The 15,348-nt window shown below is 50.6% G+C and overlaps 1 protein-coding gene across 1 annotated transcript; it reads left to right on the top strand.

Moving 5' to 3' along the window:
* The first annotated feature begins 6,883 nt into the window (after positions 1-6,883).
* On the top strand, positions 6,884-14,501 carry ICMT (isoprenylcysteine carboxyl methyltransferase). The gene is made up of 5 exons (XM_088147604.1): positions 6,884-7,137; positions 8,173-8,261; positions 9,712-9,881; positions 10,036-10,253; positions 11,214-14,501. Exons 1-5 carry the CDS (start codon positions 6,925-6,927, stop codon positions 11,394-11,396), a joined length of 873 nt encoding a protein of 290 aa, XP_088003730.1. The 5' UTR covers positions 6,884-6,924; the 3' UTR covers positions 11,397-14,501.
* Positions 14,502-15,348: the final 847 nt, after the last annotated feature.

Below are 15,348 nucleotides of genomic sequence, written 5' to 3'. Positions count from 1 at the left end.
AAGAAGAAGAAGAAGAAGAAGAAGAAGAAGAAGAAGAAGAAGAAGAAGAAGAAGAAGAAGAATTACACTTGTATGCCTCCCCAGCTGGTTGGCCAAAAAACGGGGACAGAAAGAAGAACGGAGATGCCAACATTCACACTCCATCTTTTTTAGGACAGGAGAGAGGCGTCAGGGTGAGGTTTTCTTTGGAAGGAGTTAGATTCACAGAGAGAGGGAGCCTGGCTGGGGAAAAAAATGGAGCCTGCGTGGACAGAGGCAGTCTACCTGTAACCCTGGGAACCTGGGGACGGGATTGGGGTGGCTGGAGGCCGCCAGGCCCCAACCCAGCTGCCCTTGGGATCTTGAGAAGCTGGCACAGGGCGCCAGGCACGTTTCAGAGCATCGCCAGGGTCTTCGCAAGGGCAGGGCCGAAAAGGACAGCGGGGCCCGGCTTGGCCATTGTCCCGACCCCGCTCTGCCTCTCCGCAGGAGCAATTTGTTCCCTAATGGCTCTTTTCCCTGCCATAAAATTCCCTTTTCCCCCCTTTGATTAGCAAGGCCATAAACCTTGTTATGCTGATCCTTCTGGCCGAAAAGCGGGGTGGGGGGAGCCCCGGGCTGTTGAAAGAGAGGGCCAGTTGAGCTGGTCTTCTATTAACCCTGGCTCTGAAAAGCCGGGCCCCAGGCAGCCCCCCCCGTTCCCAAAGAGAAAGGGGTCTCAAGGGGTCTGGGGGAGAAGAGGCAGACGCTCGGGATCTGTGGCTCGATGATGGATCGGGAGGGCGAAAAAGAAAAGGACCCCCCAGCGGGGCTTTCGGGGAGAAAGCTTGGAGAAAGGAAGACGCCAAGATATAGATAAAACGTGTTGCGCCACGACCCCTTCGCTAAAAGAGCTGCCATTGCAGGCGGAGATCTGCCTTTGCCAAAAGTCGTCTCCCCCTGTTGAATTTCTGCCTGTCCTCATCCCGCAGGGTGACAAGTCTCCAGAGAAGCCTGTTGGGTATACGAAAGGTCTGGCTTGTCGGGTGCAAGTGGGTTTGGCACGTCGGACCCGCGTGTTTCTGTCGAACCTGCGGGCCAGAAAACGCGAAAGCCAGGTCCTTGCTGCGTTCACACAACCTGCAAGCCGCAGGAAAGCTTAATAGGATGAACAGGTTTACTCCTAAGTAGAACCAGGCTGCAATGCCAGTGCCAATTTCTATTTTGGGGTCTCAAGGTTTCGGAAGAGAATTGGCAAAACTTTTGGGAACAACCCAGCTTCAACATGGATCTGAGCTGATCTTTTTCAAGCCTGGACTTTACTTTGGGGTCTGAGATGGGGGGAACCAGGAACCCCACGTTTCATCACCCAGACCTGGTGGCAAAACCCTAGCCAGGGTTTGTTAAGCAAGCCGCAATCAGCTTCGCTTCACCCAAACCACAGCTTACTAGGAGCAACCACGCTGGATCCCAAACCCGAATCAATCTGTGTTCGCACAACCGCTTAAGCGAAGCTTGTTGACAATTTCAGAGCAACCACCCTTCCCACCACGCACTTAACCAGGTCAGTTAAATCACACTGATCCATGTGGCTTGGTCAAGGTTAACTAAACTGGTTTTACTTTTGCTATTTTGTCTGCCCGGGTGGGGAACCAGGGTGCCCCCCGTACCATCCAGTGTATATCAGCGCCTCTGTTCCCCTTTTGCACCCAAGATATTGGATCCAATTTCCAAAAAATTGGAAAACCTGACACAGACTCGAGAATGCACGTTTCTTGACAACCAAAGCAGGAGGACCGGGGGACGAGGACTCGGCGCGGGTTTCGCAACCCTCCGGAGGGTTTCCCGTCCCTCGCGTGCCCCAGCTGAGCCACCCCCCCCGGCCGGGGGGCCCGTCCACCAATTTGCTCCCCTATTATTTTCATTACACGGATTTTTCGCACCCAGCAGGTCACTTTTAATGAGTGACTTGCTGCACGGGGTGGCAGGCTGGTCCGATTCTGCACGCTCAGACCCTCTTGAGCGGTGGAAAATTAACCGAAAAATCTTGCTAATTTGCAATGTTCTGCTTTCGGCAGAAAAGAAGGTGTTTCCCGGAGCTCAGCGCGGTGGAACCATTCACCCGGCGTCACGCTTGGCCGCGAAGGGGCTGCACCGTATCAATGGGGCTGCTGCTTCTGACACCGCGAGACCCCAGCCTCGCACAGAGATTAGCCCCTCCAGGGTCCACCGGGAATCGCGCGCCTGGCTGCCCAGGACCTCTAAATGCCGGATGATGGATTTGGAGTCAGTGATCTGGGTGGGGGCCAGCAGCCACTCTGCGCTCAGGTAGACTGCTCCTGCCTGAAGAGGGGTGGGCAAAGCAACATGCAAAACAGCCCGGGTTGAATTCTCCGGTGGGATGTCCGTCGAATTGTTGGCTGAATGGGCTGGTTGTGGGCTAGGACATCTGGGGAAGGCCGGAGGGAGGTCATACCTGAAATTGGGGCCCTTGGCTGTGTCTCGGCATGGAGGGACAGCTTAATCGGGTCAACTGCAGGAGGGTTGGACTAGATGACCTTAGATGTCCCTTCCAAACGTTCCAGGCTAGGGTTCTCTGCTTTTTGGGGGGATTCCTTCACTGGGCAGGGGGTTGGACTAGATGACCTCGGAGGTCCCTTCCAAATGTTCCAGGCTAGGGTTCTCTGCTCTTTGGGGGGGATTTCTGTAAACCAGAGGTGCAGTGCAGATGTGGACCACCCAGATCAGCCTCTGCAGGTGTCTCTGTGGCCTCTTCGCTTCCGAATTTCAGGGCCCATCTGGGAAATGCAGCAAAGCCTTTCCGTGCGCCTTTAACCATCAGTCCGCAAACAGATCGTCCATTCTGACGGTTGAAGCCAGAAAGTGAAGGGTTAAGTGCAAAAAAGAACCCAAAAGGATTTTTTAAACAGAAGGCCTGCAAATGAGGTCCCTGGATCTGATGTTACTCCAGCCCTGATCAAAGCCCTGAAGAATTTGAAAGTTTATAAGTTCTCCGGCATTTTTACCACCAACCCTCATTGTCCAGCTGTGGCTTGAAAGGACATTGAAATCCTGGCTTTGGCGGGACGATTCCCAAAGATTTACATTAACCCTTCCTGCCATGGCAAGTTTTCAAGGAAGACAATATTTCTACTGGTCAAAATCTTTTTGAACCAGAGCTAGGATGTCCATTCCAAGAAGAGAAAACTCTTCCTGGAATTTCCTAACTTTACAAAAAACAGCGCTTTCTTTTTTGATCCATTCGAAATACTCCTCTTTCCCTTGTCATATTTCCGCCCACCCTCTTCAGATCAAGACAGGCGATGCTGATGTGCAAAAATAAATGACCGACCTTGATTTAAACAGAAAAAGAATCCATCGGCCCCCCAGATCATTTTTTCCTCTGGTCTGAGGAGCAATTCAAGCACCTCGTTGAGATACTGAAGAATATCTTGCCTGAAATAAAACGAATTTGCAGATGTCATAGATAATCCGAGGTCTTTGACTTCGTTTTCTTTCGAAATACTTGTGGGCTGTTCCCAAACCTGACATGGAAGCTTAACGGAACAGGCCATCATTCTGCCGACATTCAAAACGTCAGCCAAAAACACACCTTGGATTGGCAGATCCGTTTATTAAAAATTACCCCCCGGATAAAAAATCCTCTTCTGGATGCTTTAGCCCAAGACCCAGCCGTCCAGCAGTCTCGGCGATATTCAGAAAGGCGGTTTTCTGGATTCACACAACCCTCCAACGACGTCGGGCATTGGGTAGGATCTGTGAATTGTGGGAATGTACAATTCTCCCCTTGGGGGTCTGAGTTCAGAACGATTAACCCTTCCCATGTAAACTATTGATCTCCATGTCCTCAAGAGGAACATCCTTAATTTGTCACAAAGGGGCAGAATTGTTCTTCTGGTTAACCCTCCGGGGATATCGCTGAAGATCGGATCCATTTCGCTTTCTTTGCAGTCTGGGTTCACAACCATCGATTGTGAGGATCCTTCCATCCAGAACTCACAATCCCATCATGTGCCCCGTTTCTTAGCCCTAAAATGCACTCCCAATGAGCTTTGCATTAGACCATGCAAATTCACAATATTCGCACCGAACCCGACTCCACCAAACCCTCATGCCAGGGCAACCGAAGCCTTGAAAAGAGGGCATAGCTGGGGAATGTCGCTCTGAAAATTTGTTACCGAGTTTAGCTTGGATTTGGAATCGACCTGCAAAGGCCACAGCAACGGCGGGGATCTTTTAGAAAGAAGGGGAGGGGAAAAACAACTCAATTTTTCCAGAGGTCACTGTGGATCGTCCTCCTCTCTTAAAACAGAGGGCCACGTTCTGCAAATTGCAGAAAAACGGAATTTAAGAGGAAGCAGGGCGGGTCTCCGGAGAGCAGGCAGCTGGAGGGGGGAAAACAAGTCACACTTTTGAATTGAGGCCTTGGAAAAGCTTTGAGCATCTGGGGCGGGGGGGAGGCGCAAGAGGGACGGCCATGCCTGCCATTCTTTCTCTCCGTGTGAATTTTCGCCTGTGTTAGGCAGACAATGCACACACTTTCTCAGGGGTTGCTTCCCGGGGAGACCAAGGGTTTTTCGAAAGGGAAGCATTTGGAAACCTGAGTTGGGGGTGGCTGGGAGGGGGTGGCCCACTGAACATTCACAATGGGATGAGAGAGGGGATCCACAATCCCTCGGGTGTGCAACGTGGGAGTTAAGAGTGCATCGGAGCAGATCTCTCCCCCGTTGTGTGCGCACACACACGAACACACACACATTCCTGGTCTGCGGCTGGAATCAGCTGGGTAGAATCTCCCGATCTACCGGTGACCAATCTTTTGCTCACCGCTGTGTGCCATTTGCGCATCATGCGCAGAGCACTGCGTGAAGTAAGCATGGTTTTCACTACAAGTTCCTGTGGGTCTCCGTTCCACCCTGGGCATCGTATGAAACGGACTTCCAGCTTTGCGTGTTTAGAAGCAGGCGCCCTCTTAATCCAGTTGCACACGGGGCATTGAATCCGGCCTAGCCAAACCCAGTTCGTGGCTTCAGATGACACGGAATAAGCCAGGGGTAGCTGGTTCCAGGTGGCCTGCTTGGGCTAACCCCCTGCTTCGATTTGCATCAAGAGCCAGATCCCCGAGATATAGCAAAACTCCCTTGGAACTGGAATCAAATAAAGCTGGCTGTATAAATCCAGCCGCTGGCATTTGGGTTTGCCCAAAATTGCATTATTCTTCTGCTCCCATAAGCCGAATAAGTCCATTTTTCTGCGTTTGCATGACACGGAACTGCAACTCTCTTTTAACTAGGAAGTTTTGGGAAGAGTCCTGGCTGTTAGATTAGGATTCGTAGGTAAACCCCACCTATGCACGCTTGAGTGGGTCACGGAATTAACCTAGTTTGGAAGTTTGTGTAAGACTTTGAACCATAACGGGAAGGGACGGCGGGGCTGATGGGTGCAACCGGCCAGCCTTGGGACCTTCCTTGCTCACAAAACTTTTTAATGATTAGTCACAAAACTTTTTAATTGTTAGTCAGAAGCAGCCGTGGATTCACCATGAAGGAAAATCAGGATGGGCACCAAGGGAAAAGGGGGGCACCTGACTTTTTTTCCCCTCGCTGTCACCCCATTAACCCTTTCACCACCCCCCTTGACTTTACTTTTCCATACATTTTTGCATTCGCTTTTTTTCCCCCTTTGGGAAAAACGGCATGAAAAGTTGCATTTTTTCCCCCATTGCCCTATTCAGCGATGGTGAACCTTCTGGGCTCAGTGTCAAAAAATTCAGAAAATGCCTAACTCAGTGTTGTCCAAACTTGGCCACTTTAAGATGAGTGGACTTCAACTCCCAGAATTCCCCAGCCTGGCTGGGGAATTCTGGGAGTTGAAGTCCACTCATCTTAAAGTGGCCAAGTTTGGACAACACTGGCCTAACTTGACTCTGTTGGTGTGTCACACACACACACAAACAAAAAAGAAACAGTTCTTTACCTATTCATTTATTTAAAAAAAATACAGTCCAGTCACATGTGGTGCTATGCATTATGCAAAGAAACATCAAATAATTACAAAAATGAAATACAACTAAAACGAACTCAGTTTCTTTGGTCACTCAAACAGGGAGAAGAGTTGCTGCCGGGTGTTCGTGGATGCTGGCGTGTCACCCAAAACGTTGTGGCGTGTCGCCTTTGACACGCGTGTCATCACTGCCCTGGTGAGAAGTAAATCATTGGCTGATCTCGGTTACGGCTCTTTAGCGCCCAATGAAGGAAATTTAGGAAAAGTTTGCGTGGGAAAAAAATGGAGTTTGGGGTCTTTGATCCCTTCTTTGGCACTTATTGAGGCTTAACGTCTGTGGGCCCCCCGAAGGGCCCTGTTGTTGGGCGGGAGGCTGCGCCAATGGCGGGGTCCTGCCAGGGCGAGGGGCTCGACTAGATGACCTCGAGGGTCCTTCCAGCCCTTCCCTTTGAGGATTCGAGGTCGCTCTGGGGCTGCTGCTCCTGCAGCCCCCCAGGTGAGGGGGGCTGGAAGGGGGTCTGCTGGGTCCCCGTCGGGCCCCTTCATCACTGGGGGTGAGGCTGAATGAGGAGCATCAGCGGGGGGTCCCACTAGGAACCCCAGCCTCTAAGATGGGAGTTGTAGTGCAGCCCCCGCCCCCAACCCCAGGAGGGCCTGCAGCTGCCCAGAAGAGGCTTCCTGGCCAGGCCCTCCAAACTGCACAGGACTCCAACCCCCATGTGCTCCTCGCCAGCCCAGGCGCAGGAGGATGGGACCCGCAGTTGTCAGCGAGGCTCGGAAGGAGACTGAGAAACAGCCCCGCGAGCAACTCAACCCTTTCCTATCTCTACGCCCCGCCCCGGCTCTCCCGGAGTCTCGCGAGGCGTGGGGCGGGCCGGCCACACCCCTCGCGCCGCTCTCGCGAGACGGCGCGAGAGCGGGGCGGGCCTCGGGTCGTCCGCCATGGCCGGCTTGGAGCGGAGGGCGGGCCGGGCCCGCGGGGCCGAGGTGCGGACCAGCCTGGCCGCCTTCCTGCTGGGCGGCTCCGTGGTGGCCGCCGTCCCGCTCCTGCTCCGGGCCGGCTTCCAGGGCCGCACCGCGCTGGCGCTCCACGTCGGCAGCGCCAACGCCACCCTCCTCTTGGCCTGGGGCCGAGCGCCGGGCGGGATGTACCAGGTGAGGGGCGGGGCTCCCGGAGGCCGCGCCGCGCGGGGGCGGGGCGGGGCGGGGCGGCCAGGCCACGCCCTCCCGCGCGAGGGGGCGGAGCCATTTCGCATCCCTTTTCTTGTTCTTCCTGCGTGACTCCGTTATTTCTATTTTATTTTTTAATATTTATATCTATTTTTTATATTCTTATTTTATTTTGATACATATATATAGATATAGATATATGTTATATGTTATATTTATATATTTATTTGTTTTATATTTTTATATTTATATTTTATAAATATGTATTATTTTTATTTTATTTTTAATTCTATATTTACCTTTATTTTTATGCTGCCTCTGCTGGAGGGGGGGATGGGCAGGGCTCCTGGGCATGTGCAGAGGGTTCCTTTCTCTCCAGATTCCAAAACCACCTGGGCAGGATTCATAACTGAAATTGGGGCCCTTGACTGCATCTTAGCGTGGAGGGAGAGCTTAACTGGGACACCTGCAGGGGGGTTGGACTAGATGACCTCGGGATCCCTTCCAAAGGTTCCAGTCTGGGATTCTCTGCTCTTATCGGGGCTCCTCTCTGGGCAGTGGTCCGACCAGGTGACCCCCAGGGTCCCATCTGCTCTTCCAGTCTGAGATCCTGCACTCTTATTTTGATTTCTGCTCTGGGCTGGATGATTTCTGAGGTCCCCGCAGAGTTTCCAGTCCAGGATTCTCTGCTTTAGTTTGGCCTCAGTGGCCTGGCATCTCTGGGGTCCCAACTCCTTAAAGGTGCTGTCTGGACCCCCCTGTGGCCTCCAAATGCCTCCCCGGCAGATACAGAGAACACGTGACTGACACACACACACAACACACACACACCCATAACTGGCAAGACACGGTAGCAGGAACAAGCAAGATTTGGGGAACATCGTTTTAACATTAATCGGGGATCAGTGCACCCCCTTTTCCAAAATCTCTCGCACCAGTAGCGGCAAGCAGCTTTCCCGGTGGCACTGCAGCCTGACACTCCCCCTCCGCTAACCACCCCCCTCGGCCTGTTTCTTCCAGATCGCCATCCGGGCCTGCTTCCTGGGCTTTGCGTTCGGGTGCGGCCTGTTGCTCAGCTTCAGACAGTCTTCATGGAAACATTTTGGCTGGTAAGAAGAGCGTCCTTCACGGGGGGGGGTCTCTACTGCTCCCCCAACCAGGACCCTGGGTGTGTTTGCAGGACGGGCTGAACAGCGGGGGCTTTCGGATCCGGGCTGTGGAATTCCAGCCGGCGACAGATAATCCTGCTGTCCCCTGGATTTGTCAACCCTGGTCTGCGTGTGGCTGGTGTCCAGCAAACCAGAGGAGTGTGTGTGCGTGAGGCAGGTGTTTGCTGAACCCATCTAATATCTTGGAGGCGTATTTTATTTAATAGTGTGGCTTGCAGAACAATAAAAACAGCAAAAGCACATCTCTTAATCGTTCCCAAACTGCATGTAATAATAATAATAATAATAGTAATAATAATAATAATAATAATATCTGTCTGCCCCCAACTCCCAGTGACTCTGGGTAATATTCCCTGCTAACAGGAGCGAGAGCGTCGGTCAGTTGGGCATCTTTTAGCCGTTAACCCAGAAGCACCATGAAAATCCAGTATTACTCCAAACACGCTCGCTCTGTTCCGTGCAAGCTGGTTGCTCGCCTCTTTGCCTCCCTCCAGCTCGGAGGTGTGCGCAGCATTCCGACATCCCTTCAGGATGGTGCAAACGGTTCCTGGATGGGTTTGCACGGCCTCTTGAACTAACGGGGTGGGAGTAATGCTAACGGAGGTTACAACAAGCCAGGTTCAGTGCATGTGGGAAAGGCGTCTGCTGGAATCGTACTAAGGAAAAGCGAAGTGTGTGCCTTGCGCTCAGCTTTGGCTCCTGGTGGCTTCCTGGACAAGTCCTTGCACTTTTTCCTGAGCACCTTTTTTGGGAAGCGTTTTGACCTCACTTCCTTCTTCCTAGGGCTGAGAGAGAGGGACGGCCACAAAGTCACCCACCTTTAAGCAGAACTAAAACTCACCGTCTTCCAGTTTCTAGCCTGGGCCTTTAACCCAGTGTTTCTCAGCCTTGGCAACTTTAAGAGATGTGGACCCATGCTGGCTGGGGAATTCTGGGAGTCGAAGTCCACATCTCTTAAAGTTGCTAAGGTTGAGAAACACTGCTTTAACCCCTCTGCCAGAAATAGCTTTTAGAATCATACTACAGACCAGAGTTACAAGACACAAGGAAACTTGAAATGCATTTTGCAAGTGGTTTCTTTACAACAAAATAACAACATTATTATTATTATCACCACCTTTGGTGGGGGGGAAGAAACAAAGAAGCGTTTCACCGCTGCTGTTAAAACACTTGTGAATCTGAACTCAGAAGAACGCAGGCTGTGGGACCGGAGGAGAGCAACGTCAACGTCAGATAAATCACACCGTCATTTTCACAAAACCTGGTTGAGCCTTCGCCGTGAACGGCGCAGGAAAACGCGGTTTGGGTTTTCTTGATCTGCTTTTAGCTTGAAGTTAATATAGAATTTTTCTCAGTCGGGCATCGCCTTGATCTCTCCCTCTCTCCACAGGTACATATGTTCTTTGTCGCTGTTCCATTATTCAGAATATTTGGTAACCGCAATTAACAACCCCCGAAGCTTGTCTCTGGATTCTTTCCTGCTCAACCACAGTTTTGAATATAACATGGCTGCTCTTTCCTCGTGGATCGAGTTCACCGTGGAAAAATTCATTTGCCCGGGTGAGTAGCGGGGGTTTTGTTTTTTGTTTTAAACCGACGAATAAGAGAAACCCCTTGCCGTTTGGGAAGTCAGGAGCCACGCTTCTTCCCCACCCTCGTCCGATCCGTGGAAGCTTTAGCGTAAGCCCGTTGTGACGCCCTTGTCTTTCTGCAGAAATGAAGCAGATCTTTTGGCTCAGCTCCGCGGGCCTGCTCATGGTGGTCTTGGGCGAGTGCCTGCGGAAAGCGGCCATGCTCACCGCCGGCTCCAATTTCAACCACATCGTTCAGAATGAGAAATCCGAGACCCACACGCTGGTGACGCGGGGCGTGTACGGGTGGTTCCGCCACCCTTCATACGTTGGGTGGTTCTACTGGAGCATCGGAACTCAGGTAACGTCGAACCGGATTGTCGGCGTCTTTTAAGACCCGCAGCCAGGCGCTTTGCGAAGCGGCGGTCTCTTCCCCGTCAGATAAGTGCTTGAGCGCCTCTTCGTTGACGTAGCAGAGCCGCGTGGGCAGCATCATTTAAGTGCAGAATTTCAGGGGTTGAAAGCAGCCCTCGGTCCTTGGGGCAGCTGGGGGCTGATTCTTACAACCCTGTAAATAAGTAGGGTTAATTTAATAAGTTAATTAATCTTCCCGTGTTTTGAAAGCGGGGCGGCCAAGGGGGGTATGTGAGTGCCACATCGTGAGCTTGTGGCAATCATCTTGATATGGAACAAGGGGATATTTTGAGTCAGAATAGCACAGCTGTGAAATGGGAATATCACGAGAGAGATCTCTTTTTGTACGGGGCATGATCTTCCATCCTCCTTTTTTGATAGGAGAGTAAGTGATTTGCAATTCACTGTTAAAAAGCAGCGGCCCTCTACAACTCTGGATGCAGCTCTTATTCAGCACTCTTCCTTTGGCGCCTGCTCTTCGGGGCGTTGTATTTTTCTTTCATTTAAATAATGTTTGCCTGCTCTTCGGCTGAAAGATTCCAGAAGTGGGTTGCTGATTAAAAAAAAAAAAAAAATACAGCCCGACCCCTGCTCTCAGGTCTTCTGTCTAAATTGCATGACACAAAAGGAAAAATGGAGGAGGGAAGAGGAAAAGAAAAAAGCCTCCTGAATGTTTTTGCCCTTTACTTAAGTGGCCTAAAGGATCCCTGGCTGAAGACATCTAGACTGAATTGGTGTTATAGTTTTAATAATAATAATTGATTGCCGCCCGACTCCCAGCGACTTTTATTTCTGTTGTCTCCTTGGACCGATGCATCTGGCCTCCCGAAAGTTTGCCCTCCTGAGGCAGCCAGCCGAGGGAGAATCCTTCCCCAGGGCCCATTTTTTCTCGGCTTCGCTCTTCCAGGTCCTCCTCTGCAATCCCATCTGCCTGGTGGGTTACACCCTGGTGTCCTGGCGTTTCTTCCGCGAGAGGGTCGAAGAGGAAGAAAGGACGCTGATTCATTTCTTCGGAGAAGAATACCTGGCCTATAAGAAGAAGGTACCCACCGGCCTGCCGTTTATCCGAGGGCTTAAAATCGAACTGTGAGACCCACCCGGGCGAAACGAGGAAGCCCTCCACTCGGCACCGTTGCCTGCCCCATCAGGGGCTGGCTTTCCTAGTCGGGGGAAATTCTTTGGGGGTTTGCAGAGGGCTAAGATAAGTTTTGGGGTCATAGGCTACCTTCCTTAAAAATACCCACCTTGCTAAGAGGGATTTGGGGAGCGGCCTAGAGTTCTCAGACCAAGCCGTAAGGCTGTTTTTTTTTAAAAAAAAAAGAAAATAATTGTCATTTGTTCTTTGGCGGGCCGAACAAAGACGTTGCAGCGAGTTCTAACCCCGGCCTGGCCGAAAGGGGAGTGGAGAGAGATTCTCGCGGACGAGCTTTTTCCCAAAAATCATGCCCATCTTCCTCTCTTCCCGCTTCCCCTTCCGAACGGCTGCTTGAAGCCTGATCTTAAGCCCTCTGGGAACAAATCATTCTCACCCAGCTGGGTCGATCGACTCGTAGCCGCAAATCCCTCTTCTTCTTTTAACCGCCTGCAACGCTTTCGGTCCCCAAAGAGAGAATTTTGGGGGCGGGGAAGGTTTGGAAATGCTTGGGGATTTTTTTTTGGTCACTTATGCAAAACCTTTAAGACAAGTCTGAAACGGTTGGTTTCTAAACGTCATGCTTCCTTCCTTTCTTTTTTTCTCTCATTGTCATCTTGACTTTTTTCCTCTCGACCTTTTGCCGTTTTCATTTGAGAAAGCGTTCAAAATTCATTTCGGTAAAGAGGAGCAGCAAAACCTGTTCTCTGACTTGGCGCACACTTGCATAAGTTGATAAAAACCACAGGGAGAGTCCTTTCTTCGTCAAACTCTGACAGGTTGTCCCCTTTCCGATCACGCTCTTCTGTTCACGTTACATGCCAAAGAGACATTTCTTACCTTTCTGTGTTATTCTAGGGCTGCGCTTATAATCAGGATAGGAATTGAGGCTTAGCAGAAATAGAGGAACCCACAGGAGGCCCGCTTGCAGTTCAGTGCAGTGTTTTGCCCCCAGATGCAATCGATCTTTCAATCTAACCGGCTGTCTGTATTCCTTAACCATACCTGAGGCTCGTGTGAAACAGAAAAGGGAGGTTTTCACCCTGTGGAGGGTGGAAAACTTTAAAAAGGTTTTGTGATTGGAAAACTACTAATTGCAGAGGCAAGCAACTTTTAGTTTCTTTACTAAATCTAATCTTCCTTTTTCCCTTCCTCCCTTCCATCTTCCTTTTGTTTCTCTTTCCTTCCTCCCTTCTTCCTGTTTTTCCTTCCTTCCTTCCCTCCCTCCCTTCCTTCCTTCCTTCCTTCCTCACTGATACAAGGCTCACTTAAAACATGCACACCCAAACAGCCCTCTGTGCTCTGAAAAGCTGTATTCTGAATTTGTGTAAGACTTTAGACTGTTTACCCAATTGCTCCTGCTGTGCCTCACCCTATCATGTACTTTTGAGAAAAAAAATTTTTTCCTTTCGCATAATTGATTCTAAGAGATGGGGCTAAAGGCTGTGCAGAGATCTGAGCCCCCTGATGTTTGATGATCTGACTCTTCTGGGGTTTGAGATTTCACCAGACCGTCCACCCGCTCTTGTCCCGCCCCCCCAGAACCCCAGTATATTTTTGCAACCCTAAAAGCTGAGGCTCTTGGAAAGCTGCATTTTGCAGCCCTAAACCACACCTTCTAGAAGACAATGAACAATGAACAATGCTGAGCAAGGCTGGTGGGTGGTGCAGCACGTGGTGGGGGTTTTCCAACCATTGTTGTAGCCTGTGGTGTTGATCCTCATGTTAAGCAAGACCATGGTTTGTCTGCCTGGTCTGGAGAAGGACAGAAGAGGATGGGAGGATTCCGCTTCGGTGGAATTGGGGGGCAGGACAGAGAAAGGACATTGCTGGTGAGGCTCCTGTTATATGTTTAGCTCTGCTCTTGAGTAAAGAGTTGGACCTGGTTGGTCGTCTTGAAGGGGATGAGCTTGTGTCGCAGTCTCCCTTCTTCCTAGGCCGGCTTTGGCTCCCACATTTTACATTTGGGGGCGAGGATGACCACAGAGATGAAAGCGTGCCAGTGTTTTTCCTGCAGCTGAAAAATGCAGGGCGGAAATTGGAAGCCCTCCAGAAATCCCACCTCCTGCTGATGAAGGAGATCAGACCAGGCTTTGCTTTTGGCGATCTTAATACTTTAATCTGAACGCAAGGCTGGTTTAATTTTAGCAGCAGAACGAGGGTAGGGCTGGTGAGAGACCTTAAGACCAAGATCTACAGGCTGGAGACTTTCTGACGAGCTCCGCTTAATCCGCGGCGCACTGCAAACGCGCTCTTGAAACATCTCCCCGATGGCCTCGTGCTGAACCTATGAATTCCCTAGCGTGGCCCTGAGAAATTTGCAACCCCCCAATCCACAGGGATCTCCAGTCCTGAGGTTTAAAGATTCGCTGTGGAATCTGCGCTGGGGAAAAACGCCTTTCCCGTTTCACCGATCCAACTTCTGAGCGAGCAGAGGGGGGGTCCACGCATCTGATCCATCTGCAGAATTAAACCCACCGCTGTTTTCCCCAAAGCCCTTGGCGGGCTGCAAAGAACCCATCAAGAGGCCTCACTTACTTTTTAAGCATCGCTTTTTCCCCAAGGCACGGTCGGGAGGTGTGGCAGACGCAAAGCCTGTTGAAATCTCAGATGCGCGCATTCTCCAGGGTGTGCAGATGTCAGTTCAAATTGTTTTAAAGCAAGGGACAGTTGTGCAAATTGACTCCCATCGGTGTCACCTTTTCTTGAAGCAGAGCTGAGATGACCCAGGCTGATAGTTTTATAATTTTTTTTTTTTTTTAAAGACTGGTCACGCATATGGGTTGGAAGTCGCGATTTTGGGGGGTGTCTTTGGGGACGTTGGGCTCTATTACCTCAACCAGAGAAATGGATTTTTTTTTTTTTTTAACTTCCTGCTCCCTTTCAACCAGTCAGCCAAGGCCAATTCAAACGGCAAGGCGGTTCTGTGCTGTTTTATTTTTTAAAAGTGTAATAAAGCAAGTATTTTTTACGTCTTCCCTCTCTGCCAAAAATGTTGACGGTACGTTTTCTTCCTCTCCCAAATCATCCCAACAGCGATAATATAATAAAAAAAAAGATACATGATTGAAGAAAGAAAAACTGGATCGGAAGGGCAGTTTGTGGTGGGTGGGGGTCTTGTTTGTTCAAGAGTAATTTTAAATGTGTTTCTGTCTGGTGTGTTTGCCTCTTCGTTGGGGGGGGGTGCTTTTTCCTCGTATAGGTTAGATCTTTGTTAAATGCTAAGAGGCTGTTAGAAATAACTAGCAGTATTACAGGCTTCCCATTCATTTGTAACTTGGCCAGTAAAAAAATCTGCTGGGGAAAAAAATGAGGCTGTTTGCCTGTGAACAGGGACTCATTATGAACTTTCCAAACTCTTCCAGCTTTCGTAACAAACCCACACCATCACACACACCCACACAGTCTCCTGTGTGCCTGGCCCAGGTGCGAAACGCATCGGGGAGAAACCCAAAGTCTGGCTGGAACCAGGGGAGCCCAGAACGAGGACTCATGCAGAGATGGGAGGGGAGACTCCCCAGAAGGTCACTAAGCAGCAGGTGGCTCGGTTTTTAGAAACCTGGCCAAAAAGACGCCGGGCCTAAAGAGATTGATGTGGGAAGCCAGGCCAAGAAAGCAGTGACTCATACAGGGGGCCAACGGGCAACCTTTTGCGCTAATGGTGGTTTTTAGTCTTTAGTTCCCAGTAACACACAAGCATGTTCCCTGCACTGTTTACAGATTTCAGCTCTAACTTCCATCTAACTGTTTTGAGAACCGATCATGAGCTAATGGGAATTAACGCCCACACTTCGGATCCATCCAGATGACAAAGCAGGCAGGCCGTCGCAGCTAAAGTCGAAGGAACGGTTCTGTCCATCCACGGTGGAAGCACCATGCCAAAAAAAGAAGAAAACCCTGCGTGTTTGCA

Source organism: Python bivittatus, unplaced genomic scaffold (assembly GCF_059951505.1).
Source record: "Python bivittatus isolate LINGU-HERP-01145 unplaced genomic scaffold, Pbiv_v1 ctg000510_np1212, whole genome shotgun sequence".
NCBI lineage: Eukaryota > Metazoa > Chordata > Lepidosauria > Squamata > Pythonidae > Python > Python bivittatus.
This window is presented reverse-complemented; position numbering and strand designations above follow the sequence as displayed.

Excerpts from the sequence above, each read along its gene's own strand:
- ICMT (XM_088147604.1), top strand. The coding sequence starts at position 6,925 with ATGGCCGGCTTGGAGCGGAGGGCGGGCCGGGCCCGCGGGGCCGAGGTG. Across the intron at positions 8,262-9,711 it reads TCATGGAAACATTTTGGCTG|GTACATATGTTCTTTGTCGC; the intron begins GTAAGAAGAGCG and ends CTCTCTCCACAG. Across the intron at positions 10,254-11,213 it reads ACTGGAGCATCGGAACTCAG|GTCCTCCTCTGCAATCCCAT; the intron begins GTAACGTCGAAC and ends TCGCTCTTCCAG.